Source organism: Dipodomys spectabilis, unplaced genomic scaffold (assembly GCF_019054845.1).
Source record: "Dipodomys spectabilis isolate Male_0828 unplaced genomic scaffold, ASM1905484v1 ptg000366l, whole genome shotgun sequence".
Classification (NCBI taxonomy): domain Eukaryota; kingdom Metazoa; phylum Chordata; class Mammalia; order Rodentia; family Heteromyidae; genus Dipodomys; species Dipodomys spectabilis.
In genome coordinates this window covers 2,484,048-2,507,726 of record NW_024871043.1, presented here as the reverse complement: position 1 = coordinate 2,507,726, position 23,679 = coordinate 2,484,048, and the positions used below count along the sequence as shown (strand labels likewise).

At 58.0% G+C, this 23,679-nt stretch overlaps 1 protein-coding gene across 1 annotated transcript in view; it reads left to right on the top strand.

The window, feature by feature from the left end:
- The window catches only part of LOC122096314 (katanin interacting protein), a 118,004-nt gene extending 95,291 nt beyond the window's left edge, over positions 1-22,713 (top strand). Inside the window, exons 15-27 of the mRNA XM_042666869.1 lie at positions 4,309-5,061; positions 5,896-6,107; positions 7,238-7,316; positions 10,098-10,275; positions 13,778-13,943; positions 15,757-15,914; positions 16,661-16,725; positions 17,615-17,725; positions 18,408-18,547; positions 19,888-19,989; positions 20,855-21,012; positions 21,106-21,194; positions 21,292-22,713. Coding sequence (XP_042522803.1) covers positions 4,309-5,061; positions 5,896-6,107; positions 7,238-7,316; positions 10,098-10,275; positions 13,778-13,943; positions 15,757-15,914; positions 16,661-16,725; positions 17,615-17,725; positions 18,408-18,547; positions 19,888-19,989; positions 20,855-21,012; positions 21,106-21,194; positions 21,292-21,347 — 2,267 coding nt within the window. The 3' untranslated portion in view covers positions 21,348-22,713. The remainder of the gene's footprint in view (positions 1-4,308; positions 5,062-5,895; positions 6,108-7,237; positions 7,317-10,097; positions 10,276-13,777; positions 13,944-15,756; positions 15,915-16,660; positions 16,726-17,614; positions 17,726-18,407; positions 18,548-19,887; positions 19,990-20,854; positions 21,013-21,105; positions 21,195-21,291) is intronic.
- The last annotated feature ends 966 nt before the right edge of the window (positions 22,714-23,679 follow it).

Sequence of the window (23,679 nt, the reverse complement as noted above, 5' to 3'; positions counted from 1 at the left end):
CATGTGTGCAGACATACACACATGCAAGTGCCAGTCCTAGGGCTTGAACTCAGGGCCTGGGCAACTGTCCCTGACCATTTGTGCTTAGGGTTACTGCTCTGCCACTTGAGCCACAGCTCCACTTCTGGCTTTTCGGTGGCTTATGGGAGATAAGACTCTCACAAACTTTTCCTGCCCAGATTGACTTCGAACTATGATCTTAGCCTCCTGAGTAGCTAGGATTACAAGTGTGTGCCAGGCTGGCTTTTTTCTTCTCTTCCTTTTCTCTGTCCCCAGCCTTCTTCCACCTCTCCTTCCTTCTCTTCCTCCTCCTCCTCCTCTTCCTCCTTCACTTCCTTTTCCTCTTTCTCCTCCTCCTTCTTTTATTCCCATCTCCTCTCTGTCCCTCCCCTCTCCTCCTCCTCCTCCTCCTCTCCCCTTCTCCTCAAAGAGCAAGTCCCTGTGGCTCTGAGCACCTTCTGCCCACCTCCTTCAGAGACTCAGCATGGAGGGTGGAGCACAGGGAGGGGACTCTGCTGGGGTGGGGGAGGACAATGAGCACAGCAGCCATGTTGGCTGGGTCCGTGGCCTGCAGGCTGTTAATCAAGCTCTGCGCCAAGAAGAGGCCGGTGGCGCTTTTCCTGGGTGACATCAGAGCTGGTGACACACCCCCCCCTTTTACAGAGACAGAAGCTGAGGTTGAGGTGACCGACCTGGTGCCACACCACCACACACAGGACTCCCCAGGGCCTGTCACCTCTCACCTGCCTGCTGCCAGCCAGGTGACCCCAAGCCTCCCGGTGAATGGATTACGGTGTCTTCCCTGCCCGCCCAAGTTCAAAGACGTCGTCTCGCTTTAATTTCTTTCCAGACATTTTGCTGCCTGGCTCGATGACACATTAAGAGCGGAGCCCTTGAGATTTAATGCTTGTTAAGCTAGTCATGCTAAAAAGGAAAGTTGCTTAGAAAATTCAAATTACTCACTCCCGGAAGGCAAATCCCAGTCTCAGCCCTGAAGAAACATGTAGCGTGATTCCTCTTCCCTTCCCCCCTCCCCCCCTCCCCCCCTCCCATGGGTGCATGAACTACGAACTGGGGGACACTGCCTGAGTTCTGTTCTGAGGTCTCACTGTGCTGTGACCTTAAGAGAACCCGAGGACCAGTGTCCATGCAGAACATTCCAGAAGTGCCCGCATGTGGCCAAAATATCAGCCCAGCGGGAGGACTAGTGGGGTGACCGGTGGAGACCACTCAGGGCTGTATAGTAAACCCTTGTTACAAAAATAAAGAGAAAATAAAACGGAGGGAATGATGCCAGGTCTCCACCTCTTGTTCATGTTCCCCTGCTGGCTCCATTTTCCAGAAGGATCTCGCTGGAGCTTAGCAAAGTGGCCCCATCTTTGGTCCTAGTACTGGGGCTTACACCCGGGGCCTAGGCACTGTCCCTGAGATTTTCCACTGACATTCTACCACTTGAGCCACAGCTCTCCTTCCAGCTTTTGTTTTGTTTTGTTTTTGGTGATTAATTGGAGATAACAGTCTCATGGCTTTTTTTTCTTTGGGCTGGTTTTGAACCGCCATCCTTAGGTCTCAGCCTCCTGAGTAGCTAGGATTATAGGCGGGTGCCACTGCTGGCTGCATAGCTGGGCAGTTTAAAGAGGGCTGCTCGTTAAGCTCCCCTGGGAGGGCTGTGTCCCCCCCCAGTCGCCCTCCCTGGCCGGCCTGAGAGGAGGGACGCCCACAGGACATCAGGACATCAAGAAGGGGGAGCTGACTGGGGGGGGGGTTTAGACAAAAGAATGGCTTTTCCCGGGAGGGCCTGGGGCAGGATAAAGGCGGTTGGGGAGCAATCCCCTTGGAAAGAGTCCTGGGACCACATCAGCTTCCCTTCCCCTCTGCCTCCGCGTCTGGGCAGGAGAGATTTATGCCCGTCTGCAGGCAGAGCGAGAGGCGGCATGGGGGGAGGCGAGCGAGGAGATGATGGATGGAGCCCGGCCCCGAGGAGACAGGCAGGAAACGGAGTGCAGGGCACCGGTGTGCGATGAGAGCTGAGCGTCGGGGGCACCGGCTGTTGTTTTTCCAGAGTGACATTCTGAGATCGTGGCTGGCCGTCACTCAGCCGCCATGTCCCGCCACTGCCTTTGCTCACACCTCCACTTTTAGAGTCTTTGTGAGCACAGGGCCTGGGAGGGGGGCCTTGCCTGTACCCTGTACCTCGGGACACAAGCAGATAGAGCCCTCAGCCTGTACTGTACACGCTGGCTTGCTTTGTTTTTTTACCTCTCTCTCCCCCTCCCCCCTCCCCCTCCCCCCCCCCTCTGTGCCTCTCTCCCTCCTCCTACCCTCCTCTTCCCTCCCTCCTCCCTGCCTCCCTCCCTCCTCCTTTCCTTCCTTCCTTCCTTCCTTCCTTCCAAGATCTATCTATGTAGTCCAGGCTAGCCTTGAACTCATGATATTCATGCCTTGTTCACTCTTTTACTAACATTTCTCCCCCCCCCCCGCCCCCCCGGATTATAAAAGTAATAAATAATCTGGGAGCCTATAGTGTTCTAGCTACCCCAGGCTGAGATCTCACTTCAGAACCAGCCTGGGCAGGAAAGTCTGTGAGATTCTTTTTTTTTTTTTTTTTTTGGGTCCAGTCGTGGGGCCTGAACTCTGGGCCTGGGCGCTGTCCCTCAGCTCTTCAGCTCAAGGCTAGCGCTCTACCACTTGAGCCACCTTATCTGTGAGAGTCTTATCTCCAATGAACCATCAAAACTGGATTTGGAGAGATGGCTCAAGCGGTAGAGTACCAAGCAAGCAAGCAAGCCAAGCGTGCATGAGGCCCTGAGTTCAAGGAACATAGGAGATAGAATTATAAAGAAGGAAATAAAAGTCCTTCCATTGTGAATCACTATTAATGCATGTGAGTGTCACTCATGCTAGGATGTGCTACACTGTCTGGCTTTTCCTTTTGTGTGTGTGTGTGTGTGTGTGTGTGTGTGTGTGTGTGTGTGTGTGTGTGTGTCTGGTGGTGGAACCCAGAGCTTTACACATGCTAAACTGAAATATATCTCCAGCCTTTAGTCTTTTGGAGAAGTTCTTGCTATGTAACCCAGACTAGCCTCAAACTCTCAATCCTCCTGCTCAGCCTCCAGAGTGTTGGGGTTACACCAGCAGCAGCCAGCCCCTACTGTTCTTTTGTGAGCCTTCTTCTACCATGAGGCCCTTGGGATACCATCCAAGCCCGGGGCTGGGCAGCCTGAGCATAGCCGCTCATGTGGCTGACTTGTTACTTGCCTGGCCATGGGAATTTCTAAACAGAACGACCATTAGCCAGGTCCCTAACCCGACCAAGTAGTCTTCCTGTGCCAGCTTTCCATCATTGTGACAAAAGACCCGAGGTAAACGACTTCAAAGGAAGAAAGGTTTATCACGGAGAAAGGAAGGAAGGTGTGTCGTTGGCCCCCATTGGTCTGGGCCTGTGGCGAGTCAGAAGGGCATGATGGGATTGTGGGGGTGGAGGAAGCTGCTGGTGGCCGAGGTATGGAGAGAGGAAGCGCATAGGCCTGCTTCAGGGTCCCCTTCCAAGGCCCCCACAATCCCCTCCCCATGGTGTCCTGGGCAGGAGACCCAGCCTTTAGCACATGGGTCTTTGGGGAACATTCCAGATTCACACCTTGCCATTTCCCCTGATTTGCAAGGTAGTTGTCTTCTTATAAAGTTCAAAGTCTAGAGCTGGGAGCCGGTGGCTCCCACCTATAATCCTAGCTACTCAGGAGGCTGAGATCTGAGGATTGCAGTTTGAAGCCGGCTGGGACAAGAAAGTCCAAGAGACTCTTATCGCCAATTAGCCACTCAGATAACCAGAAGTGGGAGCTGTGGCTCAAAAAGGTAGAGCACTATCCTTGAGCAAAAGAGCTCAGGGACAGTGCCCAGGCTCCGAGTTCAAGCCTTACAACCAAATAAATAAATAAGTCCAAAGTTCAGCCTGTGCCTGTGGCTCACGCCTGTAATCCTAGCTACACAGGACACTGAGCCCTGATGATCATGGTTCAAAGCCAGGCCTGGCAAGAAAGCCCGTCATGGCGACGTGCGTGTCCAGTAGCGTAGTCGTAGGCTATGGGCACCAGGTCGCTGCTGTGTGCAGGGACTGTCCCAGGCAAAGCCATCTCTGGCCCTCACATGCCAGGAGGGGCCTCTTGGGCAGAGAACTGGCCATGGTAACCTCAGCTTTTAAGACCCCAGTTAAGGGGTGTGTGTATGTGTGTGTGTGTGTGTGTGTGTGTGTGTATGTGTGTGTGCACGCGCGCGCCATTAACAGACTGCCACACCATCTCCTCCCTTCAGAAGATCCCGGGGCAGCCCGGACGCCGCCCCGCCTGCGGTGGCGTGGGGAGCAGGAGCACTGGCTGCGTGAGTCCTGGGACTCCCTCAGCGCCTTCGACCGCTTCCACCTGGGCCGCATCCCCCGGCCGGAGCAGCAGAGCGACATCCTGGACGAGTTCCTCCAGCTGCAGAGGGCGGGCGGGCGGCAGGGCCAGCCGCCCCCACGGAGGGACGGGGAGCCACGGCCGGAGCCACAGCCAGGGCCAGGCAGGGGCCAGGGCGACTGCTCCCCCGAGACCAAAGGCGGCAGCGGCGACGGCGACTTCAAAATCCCCATCCTGCCCTACGGCCAGCACTTGGTCATCCACATCGCCTCCACGTGGGGCGACAGACACTACGTGGGCCTGAACGGGGTAGAGATCTTCAGCTCCCAGGGGGAGCCGGTGCAGGTTGCCGACATCCGCGCCGAGCCCCCTGACATCAACGTCTTGCCGGCCTACGGGAAGGACCCCCGCGTGGTTGCCAACCTGGTGGACGGGGTGAACAGGACCCAGGACGACATGCACGTGTGGCTGGCGCCCTTCACGCCAGGCCGGCCCCACTCCATCTCCATCGACTTTGCCCACCCTTGCCAAGTAGCCATGATCAGGATTTGGAACTACAACAAGTCCCGGATCCACTCGTTCCGAGGCGTGAAAGACATCACCATGCTGCTAGACGGGCAGCGCATCTTCGAAGGGGAGATTGCCAAGGCTTCAGGGACCCTGACTGGAGGTACGATGTGTGTGTGTGTGTGTGTGCGGGGGGAGGTGGGGAGAGGAGAATGTTCTGTCTGAAGTTCATGAGAGAAAAACATGAACCCCCCAGGCTGGCCCACGACAGATAGGGTCACTTCACCTTACCCGGTCCTCCCAACCCCCACTCCCCATGACCTGCGGGAGACTGCTCAGAGCTGACCTCATGCTTTTCCCTTTGCTGCTTGCCTGTCTTCGTGCAGGGGGCTAGAGTCTAAGAGAGTTGTTTTGCTCCTAAGGGTCCCCCAGGTGGGTCACCAACCCAATGGATGGGGTGGACAGGAGCCAGGACGACACGCACTTGTGGCCTGTCCCCTCGCCCTGGGCCGGCCCCACTCCACCTCCATCGACTTTGCCCACCTTTGCCAAGGGGCCGTTCGAGGGGGGACTCTTACGAGAAGCCTGGGCCTGGTTAGGCAGGTGCAATCTCAGCCTCATTCTGGGATGCTCTGGACCCCAAATTGCAGGCTCTTTTCCTGCTCAAGGCAAAAAGAGTAGGGCTATGCGCCCCCATAAGCCAGCCACTAGAGCCTGCTCCTGGGGAAAGGGCAGGCATCATACCCTCACAGCCAGGTACCAGGGGAAAAGCATCCACAGAGATCAGATGTATATCTGCAGCAACAGTTGTCACTTGTTCGGTGACAGATGGCAGGGATTTGCCCACAAGAGAACAAAGCAGATTCACACCCAGAGCACGGGCTGTTTGGTGACTGGGCTGGCCTAGCCACGGGTTGATGATGGGCGTGGCCGTGGACGCTCAGATCCAGGGACCCGGGGCCAGACTTGACCCTCCTATCTTTCCGGTGATGCCCAGCCCCAGAGCACTTTGGAGACACCATCTTATTCACCACCGACGAGGACATCCTGGAGGCCATCTTCTGTTCCGATGACACGTTTGACGTGGATGTGGACGCAGACGGACTGTGCAGCCTGCAGCTCGGTCAGGCCCCAAGGAGGCCTAGCACGGCTGACAGCGAGGGCCAGGAGCGGCCTTTCACCCAGGCTGGCTCCAGCGCTGATGACCGGGTAGGACGGGGGGGAGGGGGGGGGAAGCAGAGCGGGGACAGAGAGGATGCCCCGGGGGCTGCCAGCTTCACATTTCCCACTTCTCTACTTCATTGTTGGTCCCGTATGTCATACTTCATTCTCTAATTATTTCTCTTAAAATCCAAGTGAACAAAGTATTCCAATTTTTATCAAAGCCAAGACAAATGAACTTTTTCCATCAGCTGTATGATTTAAAGGTTGGATTTTGGGGGGGAGGCATGGGGGGGGGTTAGATCCCTCATTGTCAGTTGATGTAAAAACTAGAAATACCTTGAATGCTCAAGGCCTATTGCTATGGCTCACACCTGTAACCCCAGCGACTTGAGAGGCAGAAATCAGGAGGTTTATAGTCCAGGCTGTCTGGGCAAAAGCAGGAGACCCTGCCTGAAAAATTACACCAAAAAAGGACTGCGGGAGTGGGGGTTGGGCCGGGGAGGGGATGTGGCTCAGTACTGAGTTTGAACACCAGCACTACCAAGAAGGAAGGCAGGGAGGGAAGGAGGATAAACCAAAGCAAAGATCAACAAGGCCACGGTTCTGAATACTGGTGACCCAAGAGAGGTGTCACTGCTGGTTTCCAGAGAAGGAAGGGAATGTAAAAGGGGAGGTGAGGGTAGGAGAGAAGGCAGGCTATGGGAAGGATGTGACCACAGAGGCCCACAGCGTGGGAATGAAGCCAGTGGACCCACAGAGCTCATCCCCCCGGGGCAGCAGAGCCCAGGGAAGCAGTCCAGGATGGGGAGGAGGCATGTTGGCAGGCCGTGCCTTCCGGTGTTCAGGCTCTGGTGGCTCACACCTGTAACCCTAGCCTCTCAGGACACTGAGATCCCAGATCATGGTTTGAAGCCAGCCTGGACGGAAAAAAGTCTGTGAGATTCTTATCTCCAACTAACCACCAAAAAGCCAGAAGTGGAGCTGTGACTCAAGCGGTAGGAGCACCAGCCTTGAGTAAAAAAAAAAAAAGAAACCCTCAGGGACAGTTCCTAGGTCCTGTTCAAGCCCTAGTACACACACACACACACACACACACACACACACACACACACACACACACGCACACATATAAACCTCTCCCCTTTCCTTTGCTTCTCCCCCCACCCCCCATACAGATCCTGGGGCTGGAGCTGCCCCCCAGCTCCCCCAGCCCCGAAGTCACCACGCTGGAGCCTGGCATCTACCATGGCATCTGTGAGTGCACTCTGGGGCTTGGGGGTGGCCAGTGGGAAGACACTGACTTTGGGTTGAGGGGTGTGTGGCCGTGTGGGTTGGGTCCTACACGGAGACACCAGGCCACGAGGAGGGTCAGGTCTCTGCTGGGCTCACCTGCCAGCCAGGGGAGTGCTGGGGGCCGACCCAGAGCCAGAGCGTTCCCTGGGAGAGGTCAGGTGGTGCAGTCTGTCCAGGAGCGCCAGCCGGGCAGAGTGGCCACCGCCCCCTCCATGTGCCTGCAAGACGAGCCATTTCCAAGCCTCTCATCAGTCAGCAGGCATCTCCACGCAGCTCTCTTGCCAAACATGTGTCTGTGTATAGATGTGTCTGTGCATCTGTGTGGCCAGTACTAGGCTTGAGCTCAGGGCCTGCATACTTTCTTTTGGCTTTTATTTTTTCTTCTCAAGGCTAGTGTTATACCATTTAAGCCAGCCTTCACTTCCATAATTTTGATGGTTAATTGGAGAGAAGAGTCTCTCAGACTTTTCCTGCCTGGGCTGGCTTTGAACCTCAATCCTCAGATCTCAGCCTCCTGAGCAGTTAGGATGACAGGCATGAGCCACCGGCACCCAGCTTCTCTGTACGGTTTGAGGCCTGAGATTTTGCATCCTTCCTCTCTGAACTTTAGCCTCCCTCCCTCTGCACCCCAAATTCTCCACCTCCTCCTCCAGCCTATACAAGCAGATAGGGTTTGATGTGGGGCCAGGGCTGGGGCGCACCGGCTAGGAGAGATGGCCAAGCCTATTTGTGCTTTGAAAGGAATCTCTGGCTTGCTAATTTGCAGATGACTCTAATTTTGGAAGTTTGCAAATATCAGCCGTGATGAATAGGAAAAGAGCTGAGGGGGTTGAAACATAGGAGAGAAATAACAAAATTAATTTCCATTTGTATAAATACTAATTGATACCCGAGGAAAATGAATATGGAATGAGGAATCAGCTCCAAAAGGAAAAGAATCGCCTTCCAACACAGAAGCAGATTAGATGGAACTGTACGTTATGCCAGGCAGGAGAGGCTGGGCTGCTGAGCTTTGTAAGTCACTGCTTAGTCATCTCCTGCTTAAACTCATTCTTTACCTGGGCAGGACATGGTGATGCAGCCTATAGTCCCCAGCTACACAGGAAGCAAGATAAGAAGCTCATGGCTCAAGGCCAGGCAAAAGTTCAAGACCCTATCTGAAAAATAACTAAAGCAAAAAGAAGGGGGGGTGGACATGGTTCACTTGTCTAACAAGCTGGAGTTCCAGCTCCAGTACCACCAGAAAAGAAAAAAAAAAGAAAGAAGAAAGAAAAGACAGGCACCAGTGGGTCATGCCTGTAATCCTAGCTACTCAGAGACTGAGATCGATCTGAGGATCACAGCTCGAAGCCAGCCAGGGCAGGAAAGCCCGTGAGACTCTTAGTCTCCAATAAACTATTATGAAATTTAAAGCCAGAAATGGAGCGATGGCTCAAGTGGTAGAGCCCTAGCCCTGAGCCAGAGAAGCTCAGACACAGTGCCCAGACCCAACATTCAAGCCCCAGGTTGGACAAAAAGAAGAGAAAAGAAAGGTAGGACAGTCTAAAGTGTAGCCTCCTGCTGGCCTGAGTTTTGCTCCTAGCCTGTTTACTAAGGCTGGCTCTGTGGCCCAGACAGGGGCCTCTGTGTGCAGCAGCGATGTCACGGGGTGAGAGTGAGAGGTGTTATCCCCCCCTTCCCCCCCCCCCCCCCCCCCCCGCCGCTGGTGCCTGGGGATTCGTGTGCCGCCCCGAGATGCTCAGGGTGACTTTGGCAGCACGGCTGAGGGCTGAACCGCGAAATGGATGCTGGGAAAGGCCCGGGGGGGCGGTGCCCGTGAGCCACTGGGCTCGGTGTGGCTGGGCCTGGCCAAGACATTCAACCCAGTCTGAGCTTTCCGGGCAGCCCGGTGAGTCATCTGGCCTGTTGGCCTCAGGGCCAAGAAGGTCACCTCTGAGTGGGCTCTGATGGAGTCCGGGCGAGGTCAGGGGGCAGGGTGGAGCGCTCTGACAGCCGCTTCCCCTACCCTGAGTGCAGGGGAATGAAGCCTCACGTCCCCATACTGAGGGCTGGCTGGTGGAACCGCCTCCCTTCCTTCCTTGTCCAGTATTTCGGAGGCTCTGAGCCCCAATTGTGTGCTGGGTACTGTGGATGGGAAGAATGGAATTAGAGCAGAAAGATCTGGGTGGAGAGCCAGCCAGGTGCTGGTGGCAGGGAGCTGAGATCTGAGGATCAGGGTTCAAAGTTAGCCCAGGCAGGAAAGTACCCATAACAATCTCCAGTTAACCACCAAAAAGTCTGACGTGCATCTGTGGCTCAAGTGGCAGAGTGCCAGCCTTGAGCACAAAAGCCCAGGGACAGAGCCCAGGCTTTGAGTTCAAAGCCCTAGTACGGGTGAGTGTGTGTGTGCGTGCATCAGCACATACACACAAGATCTGGGTGGACCTGAGGGCCCCTGGTGGTCATGACATTGGGATAAGTGGCAGAAGCCGGTTGAGGAGAGCCTGTTGGCCACATGGGAGCCAGGTGCAGTTTAAGGTGGGATGGGGTCCCAGGACCCTTGACCCTGGGCCACGAGCAGTTTCAGTAGCACTGGTCCATTCGGCCTGTGGCATGTCCTGAGCCTTGGCTGTGAACAAGCCTGGGTTTCCCACAGGACAATGGAGAAGCCCAAGGCGTCCCTCCCCCCCAACCCCCTCCTCCCCCTCACTCAGTTCCCTGGAGACTCTGGGATTGACTGGTCTCCTCGGCTTCCGGTTGCAGGCCTTCGGCTCAATTTCACCGCCTCCTGGGGGGACCTGCACTACCTGGGGCTCACTGGCCTGGAAGTGGTGGGTAGGGACGGCCAGGCCCTGCCCATCCGCCCGCACCAGCTGTCCGCTTCCCCCAGAGACCTCAACGACCTTCCCGAGTACACGGACGACTCCCGGACCCTGGACAAGTGAGTGCGCATCAGGGCTGGGCTCCAGCCCAGGGGTTTATGTCTGGCCTACAGCTTAGACTTCACTGCCCCCGGACGCAGTGCGGCAGGCAAGCCAGGCCCGGGCCTCAGGGCAGGAGGGAGCAGGCAGGCTGCCATGCTGGGCGTGCTGGCCATCCCCTGCCCGGGCCTAGCAGGGCCAGCTGGAAATGGCTGCATCGTGCGCAGCTCCCCATGTGTGCCCCTGAGCCCCCCTGCACAGACACCAGTGCGATCGCCAAGGAGGGCTCGCACGGCCGTGGCTGCACCGCCCTGGCTTTTGCCACATGCTGTGAACCAAGACCCGGGTCAGGTTCCAGGAGGGACAAGCCTCGGCCACAGCATGCATGCACAGGGACCTGGGACCCGCGGCCAGGCTCGGGCCCTGCTCGGGACCAAAGGAGCACAGAGGGAACAGGGCTGGGAGGTCAGATCCTGTCTCTGTCTTCTGTCCTCTGTGTGTGTGTGTGTGTGTGTGTGTGTGTGTGTGTGTGTGTGCGTGGTGTGTGTGTGTGTGTGTGTGTGTGTGTGTGTGTGTGTGCTGGTCCTGAGGCTTGAACTCAGGGCCTGGGCACTATCTAAAGTTTTTTTGGTTGTTTTTTTCTTTCTCAAGGCTAGCTAGCATGCTATCATTAGAGCCACAGCTTCACTTCGGTGGTTAATTAGAGATAGAGTCTCACAGACTTTTCTTCCTGGGCTGACCACAAGTCTCTGATCTCAGCTCCCAGCTCATCCATCCTGGGCCGCAGGGCTGTGAGCTGGTGGGGGAGGGCGGGGGCACTCCGGCTCCCTTCTTTCTCAGCTTGTGTATTTGCTGAAGAGCGAGGCCCTGTCCGTGACTTCCTTTCTCTGTGTACAAGTCAAACAGGCGGGCCACAGCAGTGCTTAATTATCTCTATTAAACTGCTACAAAGCCCGAAGTAGAGCTATGGCTCAAATGGTAGAGTGCCAGCCTTGAGAGAGTAAGTTAAGTGAGAGCCTGAGGCCCTGAGTTCAAGCCCCACTGCTAGCACCAAAAGAGGAGGAGAAGAAGGGGATGGAGGAGCGGTGAAGGGGGAGGAGAAGAAGAAAGCAGTAGCAGGAGGAGGAGGAAGAGGAGCAAGAAGAGAAGAAAAAGAAGAAGGAGGAGGAGGAGGAAGAGCAGGAGAAGGAAAAAGGGGGAAGAAGAAAGAGGAAGAGTGGGAAGAGAAGAGGAGGAAGAGGAAGAGGAGAAAGAGGAGGGGGAGGAAGAGGAAGCAGAAACACCTGTCTTGACAGCTTTCTTCTCGGGGGCTGGGGGGGGGCACTCCAGGCTTGTCTAGTCTGTTTCTTGAGCCTCAGACCTGGGCACGGTGTGTTCGCTGCCGCTGGGGCAGGCCTGGCGCGGCCCCTGCTTCTCAGCTTGTTGGAGAAGAGGGCCTGGAGGTCTCTTGGATGTCCTGGTGGGTCAGCAGGGCTGAGGAATGGCGACAGCTGTGCTGCCGAGGTGGCCCGTCCCTAGGACAGGACGGTAATTGCTTTTGTCCCCAGTCAGCTAGCTAGCTCAGCACCACAAACACCCGGCCCCGACTGCCGAGCTTCCTCCGTTTTAAGATGCCAGCAATTGTGAGACACACCATCCATCAATTTAATAACAGCCTTTTAGAGAGAGAGGAAAGAAAAAGAAGAAAAAAAAAAAACATTACCTCCTTGGATGAACACTTAGATTGTAAGATTTATTTCAAGCCCCCAATTTGAAGATGTAAAAGAAGCAGAAAGTTGATTTTCAGATCTAGGAAGCAGGGCAGTAGCCTGAGCCTGAGTCTGTCAGTGTGGTCGCCCCTAGGTGGCCAGGATCCAGGGCGGGGGGCAGGTTCAGAAGGCTGACCGCTAGCCGCCCCTGCAGAGCCAAGAGGGGCCTTGGGGCTGAGTGTGCTAGACGATCCGGGGAAGTCATAAGGAGGCTGAGGCAGGAGGCTAGGGCAGAGAGGCTGAGGAAGGAGGCTAGGGCAGGAAGTTGAGGTGGGTGGAGCCCAGGGAACAAGAGACCACAAGGATGGAGTACTGTGGGCTAAGGTAATGAGAGGTCAGGCTGTGGGTGGCTCTCTGCTACTGGCTGAGGCGTCCAGTGATGCCCACACTTGAGGATCTCCCCCCCCCCCCCATCTGGCCATTTACAGCCATGGCTGCCCTCCTCTTATACCCGTCCCCAGCCCAGAGCCGCCACGTTCCTCTGGTGCTCCGGTTCCACCAGGAAGAAGAAGGGAGGCCACCCGCCTCTCAGTGCAGGCCTGAGTCCCTTCCACCCGCTCTTGCCTGGTACCGTCCTCATCTCGATGCCCTTCCATCCATGCCCCTGCCCCTGTGTCCACCCTGCCCTGTCAACCACAGATTTTCTTCCCTAATTTGTTCACTTTGAGGTCTTTTAGCTTTGCTTTTCTTTTTCCTTTTTTGTCAGTCGTGGGGCCTGAACTCTGGGCTTGGGCACTGTCCCTCAGCTCTTCAGCTCAAGGCTAGCGCTCTACCACTTGAGCCACAGCGCCACTTCCGGCTTTTTTTTCTTTTTGCTTATGTGGTGCTGAGGAATCGAACCCAGGGCCTCATGCATGCAAGGCAAGCGCTCTACCACTGAGCCACCTTCCCAGCCCTCTTTTAGCTTTTCATTTTGTGAGGTTGGGTTTTTTTCCCCCCATGCATTTTAAAATTGCTATTATAAAGGTGATGTACAGAGGGTTGCAGTTACGTGAGTCAGGTAGTGAGTACATTTCTTTTTGGGCAATGTCATCCGTTCCCTCGCTCTGTGTTTCCCCCTCCCGTCCCCACCTACAAGTTGCATAGTTCATTTTTCAACATAGTGTCTATTGAGAACTGCTACTGCATTTGTTCACCCTTCGTCCCTCCTTTTCTGTGCCACCCCCCCTTACCCTGTCAAAGACAGATAAATGAACAAACAAGACAAAAGAAACAGAAAACCACACCAATAAAAATGTACAGGTCTCTAGGCATTCACACACAGTGAGAGGAGCACAAAGGCACAATGTGCATCTGATCATTTAAAATAATATTTATTAAAGAAATGAACTCCAAAAATTGAGGATGGATGATTTTAAAAAAAAACATTTGATTTTTGAATAATAAAAAGAAAAGTGAAGAGCAAAAAAAAAAAAAAAGAAAAAGAAAAGAAATGAACTCCAGAAAATAGAAATGTTGCTGTCTCTGTTTCCTTTTGAGTTTGTTTGTTGCAGTACAAACAGTTCTGTAACAAGTATCTTTGTACAGAGCGCCTTCCCAGTGGATGGAGTATATTTTCCTTAGGAGAAACGGAGCACCCCGGAAGTGGGGTCACTGTTCTGTCAGACACCTTCGGCAGGGCAGGGGGATTGTCACCCTGGTTTTTCCCTGCTGCAAGAGCCCTCTGGTGTCACGGAGCTGGCCCCGGTCACCTGCTCTGGAGGGGCCTGGTGGCCAGGCGAGGGTCTTTGGGATGGCGCCCTTCCCCACCCTGCCCCTCCCCTGCCACCTGCAGGCTGATCGACGGCGTCAACGTCACCACGGAGGACGAGCACATGTGGCTGATCCCCTTCTCGCCCAGCCTGGACCACGTGGTCACGATCCGCTTCGACAGAGCCGAGAGCATCGCCGGCGTGCGTTTCTGGAACTACAACAAATCTCCCGAAGACACCTATCGAGGGGTGAGTGGGCGGTGGGGGAGAGAGGGCCCAGCTCCAGCAAGCGCCTCGGGGAATGGCCGGCAGCACTGGGGAGAGGAGCAGGAATCCTCCAGAACATTCCACGTGGAGCTGGGGGTGACGTCTGGGGAGGGAGGAGATGGCTGATGCAGACCAGAGAGCCTGGGGCAGCGGGGGGGGGGGGGGGGGGGGGTGGGGGTGGGGGTGGGAGGGAGAGGGCGGAGCTCCGCCCCTGCCCCTGCTGAGGCCTCGGCAGGCCCCGCCCTGATGGGCAGGGTCAGCTCCATTCTGGGTGTCCTCCCAGCCTCAGGTGCCGGTGTGTGCTGTGGGCGGCGTCCACGCCCTCCCCTCCCGGCAAATGAAGTCAGGCGCCAGGGCACCAAGCACAGGTGCACAAAGGTTCCCTCACCAGCCCCCTGCTCTGCTCTTTCCAGCTCCTCCCTCCTGCTGGAAAGCCGAGCAGGGCTGCAGGGCTGCAGGGCTGTAGGGGTGCCAGGTGCCTCAGGAGGGTTGGCAGCTCTGCCACACCGCGTTGACTTGGTCAACCGGAGCTTGAGCTCTGGGATCCAGACCTGGGCTTCCTCTGTGGGCCACACAGCAGCTCCCCCACGGGCTCCCACAGGGTCTTAGGGACTGGCCTGGACACTGCAAGACGGGCCGGTGGCCCTGGTCTCTCCACACACCCCAAAGTACTCTGGGTACCAGACCCCACCTAGCGATAAAAGCCAGGACCTGCCGGGCGCCCGTGGCTCATGCCTGTCATCCTAGCTACTCAGGAGGCTGAGATCTGAGGATCACGGTTCAAAGCCAGCCCGAATAAGGAAAGCCCGTGAGACTCTGATCTCCAATGAGCCGCCAGAAAATCGGAAGTGGCACTGTGGCTCAAGTGGTAGAGCGCTCGCCTTGAGCTGAAGAGCTCAGGGGCAGTGCTGAGGCCCAGAGTTCAAGCCCCACAACCGACAAAAAAACAAAAAGAAACAACCCAAAAGGCAGGACCTGGGACTCTTGAGGTAGGTTTACCTAACCTCCCCCACGTCCCCCCCAGGCTCTGGGGGCGCATGGCTAAGATTCTCTCAACCCTAGGAATGGGCAGGGGAACCAGCATGCCATGGGTGTTGTGAGGGGCACAGAATCGTGTTTGGGGACCAGTGTGCCGGGTGAGCCTGGCAATTGCAAGGCCTGTGTCCTGCTAGCTCCCTAGGCAGGGGAAGAGGCGGGGGTGCCCATGGAGGGTGAGCCGGCAAACCCAAGGCTTTGGCTTCCACTAGGCTCACAAGTCCAACTCCAGCTTGGGGGAGGAGCCTGGAGGAAAGCCAGGCAGACAGTGAAAGAGAGACAGAGGCCAGGACTCAAGAGACAGCCATGCCCCACGTGGGCTGCCCCGCCCGTGTTCAGCCATGTGCTCCCCAAGCGCTGGGCCTGCATGAGCAGAGACAGGGCTGCGGGGCGTTGGGGGGGGCACCTGTGAGGTCCCGGGGTCCTGGCGCCCCCTCCGCTCTGCTGCTGGCAGGAACTCAGCAGCTGCCTGGGCCGCAGTCATCACTGCTGGCTGGTGGAAGGGACCCTGGGAGGGAGGGAGATGCTGGGGCGGGGGGACGAGGGCTGTCTACCTGCTCCCCACTTCCCACCCCACGCCGTCACCCCAGACTGCCACAGGCCTTTGAGATTTGCTGGTGGATCCCAAGTCCAGCAATCTCACGTGATTTCTGGCTGGGATGGCTTCTGCCTTCAGGAGACCCCAGAAATGCTGAGGGCGCCCTGAAAGGGCTTCACGGCCATTCCCTAGCTCAGGCCACTTGTGTCTGTCATCCGCTAGGCCAAGATTGTCCACGTGTTTCTGGACGGCCTGTGCGTCTCCCCTCCCGAAGGATTCCTCATCCGGAAGGGGCCAGGCAACTGCCACTTTGATTTTGCACAAGAAATCCTCTTTGTGGACCACCTGCGGGCCCCCCTGCCGCCCCCACCAGCCCGAAGGTGAGCTGCCCCTTTCCCCCGGCCCCCGTGGGGTTTGGATAGGACCGATCTGATGTTTGGGAAAGCTCAGCCGAGCAGCCTCTGGCGGCCTTCCGTTCAGAAGCAGGCCAGGGCTCCCCTCCTCTGCCACCTCGCTCCTGATCCACAAAGCTTCAAAAGAGAAAAAAAAACAAAAAAAAACCCAGAGCCATGCGGTGGTCCGGTGCGCTGGGATTCCATGCTGTTGCATGAAGTTTGTAACAGTTTATAAATGTCACATTCACTCAGTGCGTCCACGTCCAGCGCCCCCAGGCCAGCTCCGACACAAACCAGCCTCCCTCCTCCCCAGCCCTCCGAACAGCCGCTCCGGTGTGACACTGGCCTTGGCATCCAGGAGACCAGGGCCACGGATGGCTGGAGGTGACCAGAGAGCAGGCACATAGTACTATTGCTCCCTGCCAGCTCTGTGGCCTTGGGCAGGTGACTTGCCCACTCTGTGCCCAGTGGCCTTACCCACACAGGACAGGAAGTTCTGTCCCCTGCATTGCTCTGAAGCAGGCAAGGGTCCCCACCGGGAAGCTGCTAGATCTTTTCCGACTCCTGGCCCAGCCTCCGGGAGCCTTGGCTGTGGCCCCCTCGGGGGTGCTGGGCCTTCTTGGTGGGCGGGGTGGGAGGATGGCTGGTTTCTTCAACATTCGTGGCCGAGGAGTGTCTAGGCAGTACTCGGCTGCGGGAGTCTTTTTTCACATGCCGATTTGTCTTTCCAGGCTGGACTGGAAAAGCCTGGAACGTTCCAGCATGGACTACGAGGCCCCGCTCATGCCCTGTGGCTGTATCCTCTCTGTGGCCAGCCAGTCCCGAAGGCAGCCGACGCTGGGCAGCCAGGGATCCAGCAGGGAAACTAAGGCAGAGGCAGAAAGACTCAGGGTTCCGAGACACCCACCACACAGGACCATGGCTGCACCCACCAGCTCTCCACCCTCCTGGCGGCGCCCGGAACCCTGACAGCCTGTACATGGGTCTATCATTTTCCCCTGTCACAGCAGAGGACATGGGGTACAGGGGCTGGGCACAGTGCTCCCACTGGTAATCCCAGCCCAGCCTGGGCTACTAGCCAGATCCTGTCTCAAAAAGAAAGAAGGGAGAAAGGAATCACAGAGGCCTAGACCGGTGCTCCCAGCATTCCCAGCTTGGGCGGGCAGGCCTGCCTAGAGAGCTCCCCCCCACTCCCTACCCCCCGTGGCCCAGCTGGCTGTCCTGGAAATGACTGGCCTGGCTGTGACTTGGCCTGGTGACCCTAACATGGCCCACTCTGCTGGCATGGGCCCTCAGGGGCCTCCCCAACACTGGGCTCCAGAGAGAAGGGGGAGAAAGATCTGCTGTGCTGCTTGTCATTTCACAGCCAGGGAAACTGAGGCACAAGTCTGTGTACTCCCCTCCCCCTACCTCCAGTCCCACACAGCCAGCTCGGCTCATGGCACCCATGTCTGCCCGTGCTCGACACTGTCTTAACCTGTACCCTGTGCCCCGGGGCTGGAGGAAGGTTCCGATCGGCCAGTTCACATTAAAGAGAAGCGGGCATCGTACGCATTCTGATGGATTTGGGTCCCCGGGAGAGCAAAGCACCCATTGTTCCTCTTTGATTCCTATAAGCTGACAAGAGAGGGAAAAAAATCCCTGTTATTGTAGTCCTTAGCTATCTTCCTTAACCCCATGGCTAGTCATCTTCCAGTTCCGGCTCCTGACTAGCTGGGGGGACCCCTACTACATCGGCCTCACCGGGCTGGAGCTGTACGACGAACGAGGAGACAAAATCCCCCTGTCGGAAAACAGTATCCTCCCCATGGAAGGCTGGCCCGCAGGGCAGTGCTGGACGCACTTGTCCAGCTTCTCTGGAGGGACTGGAGCTCAGGGCGGCTGTGGCCGTGAATAGCCAGGGCCGCCTCTCCCCTTCCAGTCCAACTCAGACCTGGTTGGAATGGATGCACGGTGAATGCTTACCGGGGGCCGGCTCTGTGCCAGGGCTGGTCCACGGGCTTCTCTGCCCGGTGGCCTCTGCTGGGCCAGGCTGCCCCTTGCCTTGGGTCATGGCCTTTCATCTGTCAGTCTGAGCTGTGGTCACGTGTCCCCTGTCTGAGGATGCCCCCTCCCCCCCTCCCCTCCGGCATTGCCCCATGTGCCTCTCCCCCCCCTCCCCCAGTCCATTGTGGGGATTGAGCACAGGGCCTGGGTGCTGACCCTGAGCCTCTGTGCTCAAGGCTAGCGCTCTACCACTTGAGCCACAGCACCACTTCCAGTTTTTGAGTGGTTTAATTGCCCACGAGAGTCTGCCCGGGGCTGGCTTCAAACCACGACCCTCAGGTCTCAGCCTCCTGAGTAGCTAGGATTGCAGGCGTGAGCCACCAGCACCAGAGCTGCAGTGCAGGAACCCCGCTCCCCCCCCCCCCCCCCGTCCCTCAGCCCTGGTGGCGACCCCCACTCCCTGCTCTGCACTGTGACCTTAGCGCCCCTCAGACATCGCTGCGTTCCCCGACAGCGTGAACGTGCTGGAGGCCGTGCACGGGGACGTGCGCACCCCAGACAAGCTCATCGACGGCGTGAATGACACCAGCGACGGCAGACACATGTGGCTGGCACCAGTCCTGCCTGGCCTGGTGGGTGCCTGTGCCGCCATCCCACCCCCCTGCCCCGCCCGGCACGGGGTAGACACTGCCCTTGCCCTGTCTCCCCCCCCCCCCCGCCTGCCCCTCGCAGTGGGCCAGCCGCCCTGCCCTCCTCCTCCTGTCCGTCCCCTGGCCACTTCTGCCCTTCCCTATGCCCCAGCATGGATGCCCTGCCTTCCCTCTAGCCCCAAATCCGTGTGGTCAGCTGATCCAGCTGCGGACTCGGTTTCCTTGCACTCCAGCCCGTGGCCCTAAGAATGCCCCGTGAGCTGAGAGGTGACCCCCCCACCACCACCACTGGGCCTGACTGGCCGAGGTGGGGATGGAGGGGGCCGGGATGGGCACAGGTTGGCCACGTCCCTCCAGCGCCCCCCTGGGCCAGGGCTGGATGCCTGTGTGCACGGGCAGCAGGGTGGTAGGAGAGACACACCGTTAACGCACTCAGAACCTCAGAACCCTGAGGCCGCAGCCATGTTAGCTGGTGTTCACCAAAACCTTCCCCCCATGCCGCCTGGTGGGGAGCCCTCAGCTGCTGTCAGCTCCTTAGCTCCAGCTTCACTTCTGCAAAGTGGGGGCCCAGCGCCCTGGGGTGCCAGGCCTTCACTGCCAGGCCTGTGGCATCTGAGGGCAGAGGCAGACTCCCAGGTGACCATGAGCCTGAACCCGCCCCCCCCCCACGGACTCCCTCCTCCCCCTACCGCCTCCCCCCCATGGACTCCCTCTACCCCCAGCCTCCCCCCTCCCCCCATGACCTCCCTCTTCCCTCCTCCCCCCACCCCCCCTCCCCTGTTCCCCAGCCTCCAGGGCTCTAAGGAAGCCACAGACCAGGACCACGGCCCCTGCTGATGCCCAGAGTTTCTTTCGGCTTCCAAGTTTCTCTAAGCTGCCCAGGGTGGCTGTCTGGGGCCGGAGAGAGAAGGGTCTTTGGGGCTGTGGGGACCTGCCCTCCCTTGGGGGGTGTCAGTTAGGACCCAGACTGTGCTTCCTCTGATTCAGCCAAGGGACAAAAAGGGGGTGAGGACCCTGCAGACTTCCCCGGGGCTCAGGCTCCTGACTGGAATCCGGGACCCCCACAGAGCCTTCTGGCCACCCAAGGAAGCGGCCCGGCGAGAGCCAGCTCAGCAGTTCGTTGCAAACACGGCCACACGTGACCTGACTCCCGATGGGCTTGCTAGAGATGCCAGGCCTCAGGGCTCCAGGCTGGCAGCCGGCGGCCCAGTGGGCTTGATGGGGCAGTGCTGCGGCAGGCAGCGCCGACGGCTCCGGGGCTCCCCCCCTCCCCCCGTGCTTCCACACCCACACACGCCCGCCTCACCCGCGCTGTCCCGTAGGTGAACCGGGTCTACGTCATCTTCGACCTGCCCACCACGGTGTCCATGGTCAAGCTGTGGAATTACGCGAAAACCCCCCTCCGAGGGGTGAAGGAATTTGGTGTGAGTACTCACTAGCCGAGCCTCCAGAGGCAGCGGTGCTCGCTGGCAATGAGGCAGCCAGCTGTGACGCCATTTCCTTTTCTCTGCTGTAACCTTGCAAATGTCTTGTGCTTAGGCAGACGTGGGGAGATCTGGACCACCTGAGCCTGCTGCGGGGTCCCCCTGAATTTGGCTTTCCTTTGGTGGCTCCCCATTCCCTCCAGCTCCAGGAGTTGACAGGGAAAGCAGGGCTTGGGGACAGAGACCCCAGTTTGCCTCCAGCCTCAGTTTCTTCTTTGTGGCCCTGGGATCATTGTGCAAGCCAGGCACACAGCTTGTGGGTGGGTACTTGCTGGGTCTTCATGCAGACCAGCCAGCACACAGTAGGTCCATACTTGCTGGGGTCATCGTGCAGGTAGGTACACAGTAGGTCCCTATTTGCTGGGGTCATGTTGGCCAGGCACACAGTAGGTCCATACTTGCTGGGGTCCTCATGCAGGCAGGCACACAGTAGGTCCAAACTTGCTGGGATCATCATGCAGGCAGGCACACTGTAGGTCTATACTTGCTGGGGTCCTCATCCAGGCAGGCACACAGTAGGTCCATATTTGCTGGGATCATCATGCAGGCTGGCACACAGTAGGTCCATACTTGCTGGAATCATGTTGACCAGGCACACAGTAGGTCCGTACTTGCTGGGATCATGTTGACCAGGCACACAGTAGGTCCGTACTTGCTGGGATCATGTTGACCAGGCACACAGTAGGTCTGTACTTGCTGCCGACATTGACTCCCACAGGAGAAACATTAACTTAGAACAGGCAGGGCTCAGCCTTGCCCAGGTGGTGGGTGGACGCGGGATCTGGAGCCTCGTGTGTCCACCCAGCTCCTGGTGGACGACTTGCTGGTGTACAACGGCGTCCTGGCCATGGTGAACCACCTGATGGGCGGCATCCTGCCCACCTGCGAGCCCATGGTGCCCTACCACACCATCCTCTTCACCGAGGACGCCAACGCCGCTCACCAGAGACACCCCGTCCTCAGGTGCGCCCCGGCCTGCCCGCGGGAGGAAGCGGTAGGGGGGACCCCGGCCTCACCCCGGGTCTCATGGTCCCTCCCGCCCCCTCCTCCCCACAGCCACTGGGGCGAGGACCAGGACGTCCAGATGATGAACGAGAACCAGATCATCACCAACTCCAAGAGGAGGCCGGGCGTCGCAGACCCAGGTCAGTGGCCGCCCGCGGTGGCGCTCCCCCGCATGCATTTCCCCGCCAGGGGGCATCACAGCTGGGTAACGGGGCCCTATGTGTTCCTCTCCCTCAGCCCTGCGCCCCAAGACCTGCATCAGCGAGGAGCCAGCCAGGCAGCGGCGGTGCTGAAGGTGCTTGGTGGGCCCCAGCCTGGCCCGGCTCCACCCCAGTGTGTCTCAGACCTGTGTCAGCTGGCCAGGACCCCAGAGGCTGGAAGAGAACTCGGCATAGAGGGACATGGGGGCAGGAGGGGGAGGGTGACAGCCATGGGAGCCACAGGACTCCCATGGAGGACAGGGCTGGCCATAGAAGCTGGGCACACTGGGCCCTGCACCTCTCCTAGGTCCAGGCAGGTAGGCCTGGTCCAGCAGCATCTCAGGCCCTGAGCAGGCCCAGTAGGCGGGGCCAGGCTGTACTCCCACCAGCAGGCTGGGCCCTCATTGGCCCAGGCTGAGGTGGCCACACCCCCTGCTGGCTGAAGGGCCTCTGGGCCTGAGCTCAGGACTGCGGAGGCACTCTGGCTTGCCCTTGGTCCTGCCCAGGCCTTGTTGGGGAGAGGGGCCCTGGGGGTGGGGGGCAGGGGCTGGTTTTATAAAGGCCTCTCACCTCTTGCTAAGCCTAAGACCAGGTTGGCCAAAAGTGCATGATCTGAGCAGAGGAAGCAAACTTAGGTGGGGGACCCAACTCCCCTACCCCTCCAGCCTAGTACCCCTTCCTCCTTCCTTTCCCTTGTGAGGTTCAGCTCCTCTCTTTCCCCCTCCTGAAGCTCAGCCTCATCCCGGTGAGCTGGAAAGGTACCCTGGACCCCACCCCCCACCCCCGCAGTCCCCCCCTAGCCAAAGGGAGCCCGGAACGCATCTATTTCCATCTTTGTCACAAGCTCGGATCAGGGACCTAATTGGTTTCCCAGTGGTGGGTAATTTATTGTTCCAACTACTAATCCGTTTTCGGGCTGGCACTCGGCCTGGTGCAGCCCGGCCTGGGTACTGTACTCTGTGCGTTTGTTTCTACGCAACCCAGAGCCCAGAGATGGCTTTGTGAAGGGGCCTGAGCGTAGAGCCGCTATGCAAATGCGCTTTTCGTCCAGAAGGCAGGGCCAACACAGAGACGGGAGTTGTGTTTTGGGGGAGACGATCCAGTAGCCATCAAGGCCCCCCAGCTCCTCTGTTTAGCTCCCAGATCCACCAAGCTCCTCCTCTGGGCGCCCTGGAGAGCTGCTGCCATTCCCAAAAAGCCAGAGGCCAATCAAACCAGCTCCTAGGACCAAATCCAGAGCCCTGCTTTCCTGGGAGCCTCTGAGCCCCAGCAAGGCCAAGGCCTCGGCTCCCGGCTGGATTCATGGGGGTGGGGGTGGGGCAGCCATCGGGGTTCACACACATCCAGGACCCCGGTTGATGTGTCTAATAACTCTGGTACCATACAATCTAGGAGGAAGGAAGGGAACTAGACAGGTATAACTTTGTAATAAATTTCTATTTTTTTTTCCTCTTGCAAATCAATAAAAAAAAAAATGTTACTAAGAATAGAGTCTGGGACTGGGAAGGTAGCTCAGTGGTAGAGCGCTTGCCTTGCATGCATAAGGTCCTGAGTTCTATTCCACAACACCACATAAGCAGAAAAAGCTGGAAGTGGCGCTGTGGCTCAAGTAGTAGAGCATTGGCTTTGAGCTGAAGGGCTGAGGGACAGCGCCCAGGCCCTGAGTTCAAGCCCAGTACAGCACTCGACAACAACAACAAATAATGGTGCAGCAAAGTCTTAGGCGGGAGTCACAGACTGCCACCAACCAAGGCCATGCCAGAGACGAGGGGCTTCTGTGGGGCAGGGGAGGAGGGGGACCCGGCTCAGCCGGGACCACCAGAGCCAGTTGAGCCATGTCAGGGGTCTAGGCTATCCCAGAAGGCCTTGGTCCCAGGGCAGACAGGCCCTTCACTGGGTCACTAGAGTACCACAACCCCAGTGACCCCCTGTCCCAGCCCACATCTGCCAGACACCCAGGTGGTCTGTTTGCAATGTGAAATGGAACGTCTCAGAGTTGGCTCAACTCAGGCAAGCACCCGGCAGGATCCCAGCACCACCGGGAGCAGGCAGCCTGGCCAGAAAGCCATCTTGCTGTGGCCCCTCAGGCCAGCCTGGACATCTGCCTCCCTCCCACTGGTAGCACTGGGGGGGGGGGTCAGGTGGGGCTTCCCCTGGGTGCCCAGGGCTGGGTGGGCAGGTGGCTGTCTGGGCACAGGCCTGGGGGTTCATCTCCAAGCAGGGATAGCCCGAGAGCCTGGAGGTCCCTCCTGGGCACAAGTACCAGGCCATCGCTCATCCAGGCGGGGCTCACAGGCTCGGCTCTTCACACTGTCTGGCGATGCCTAGGGCTCATAATCGGCTGTCTTCATCTGCTGTCGGCTTTCAGGATAGAATCTGATTTCCCCCCTGAGCAGTGAGTGAACCAGTGCGGCTGGTGAGGCCC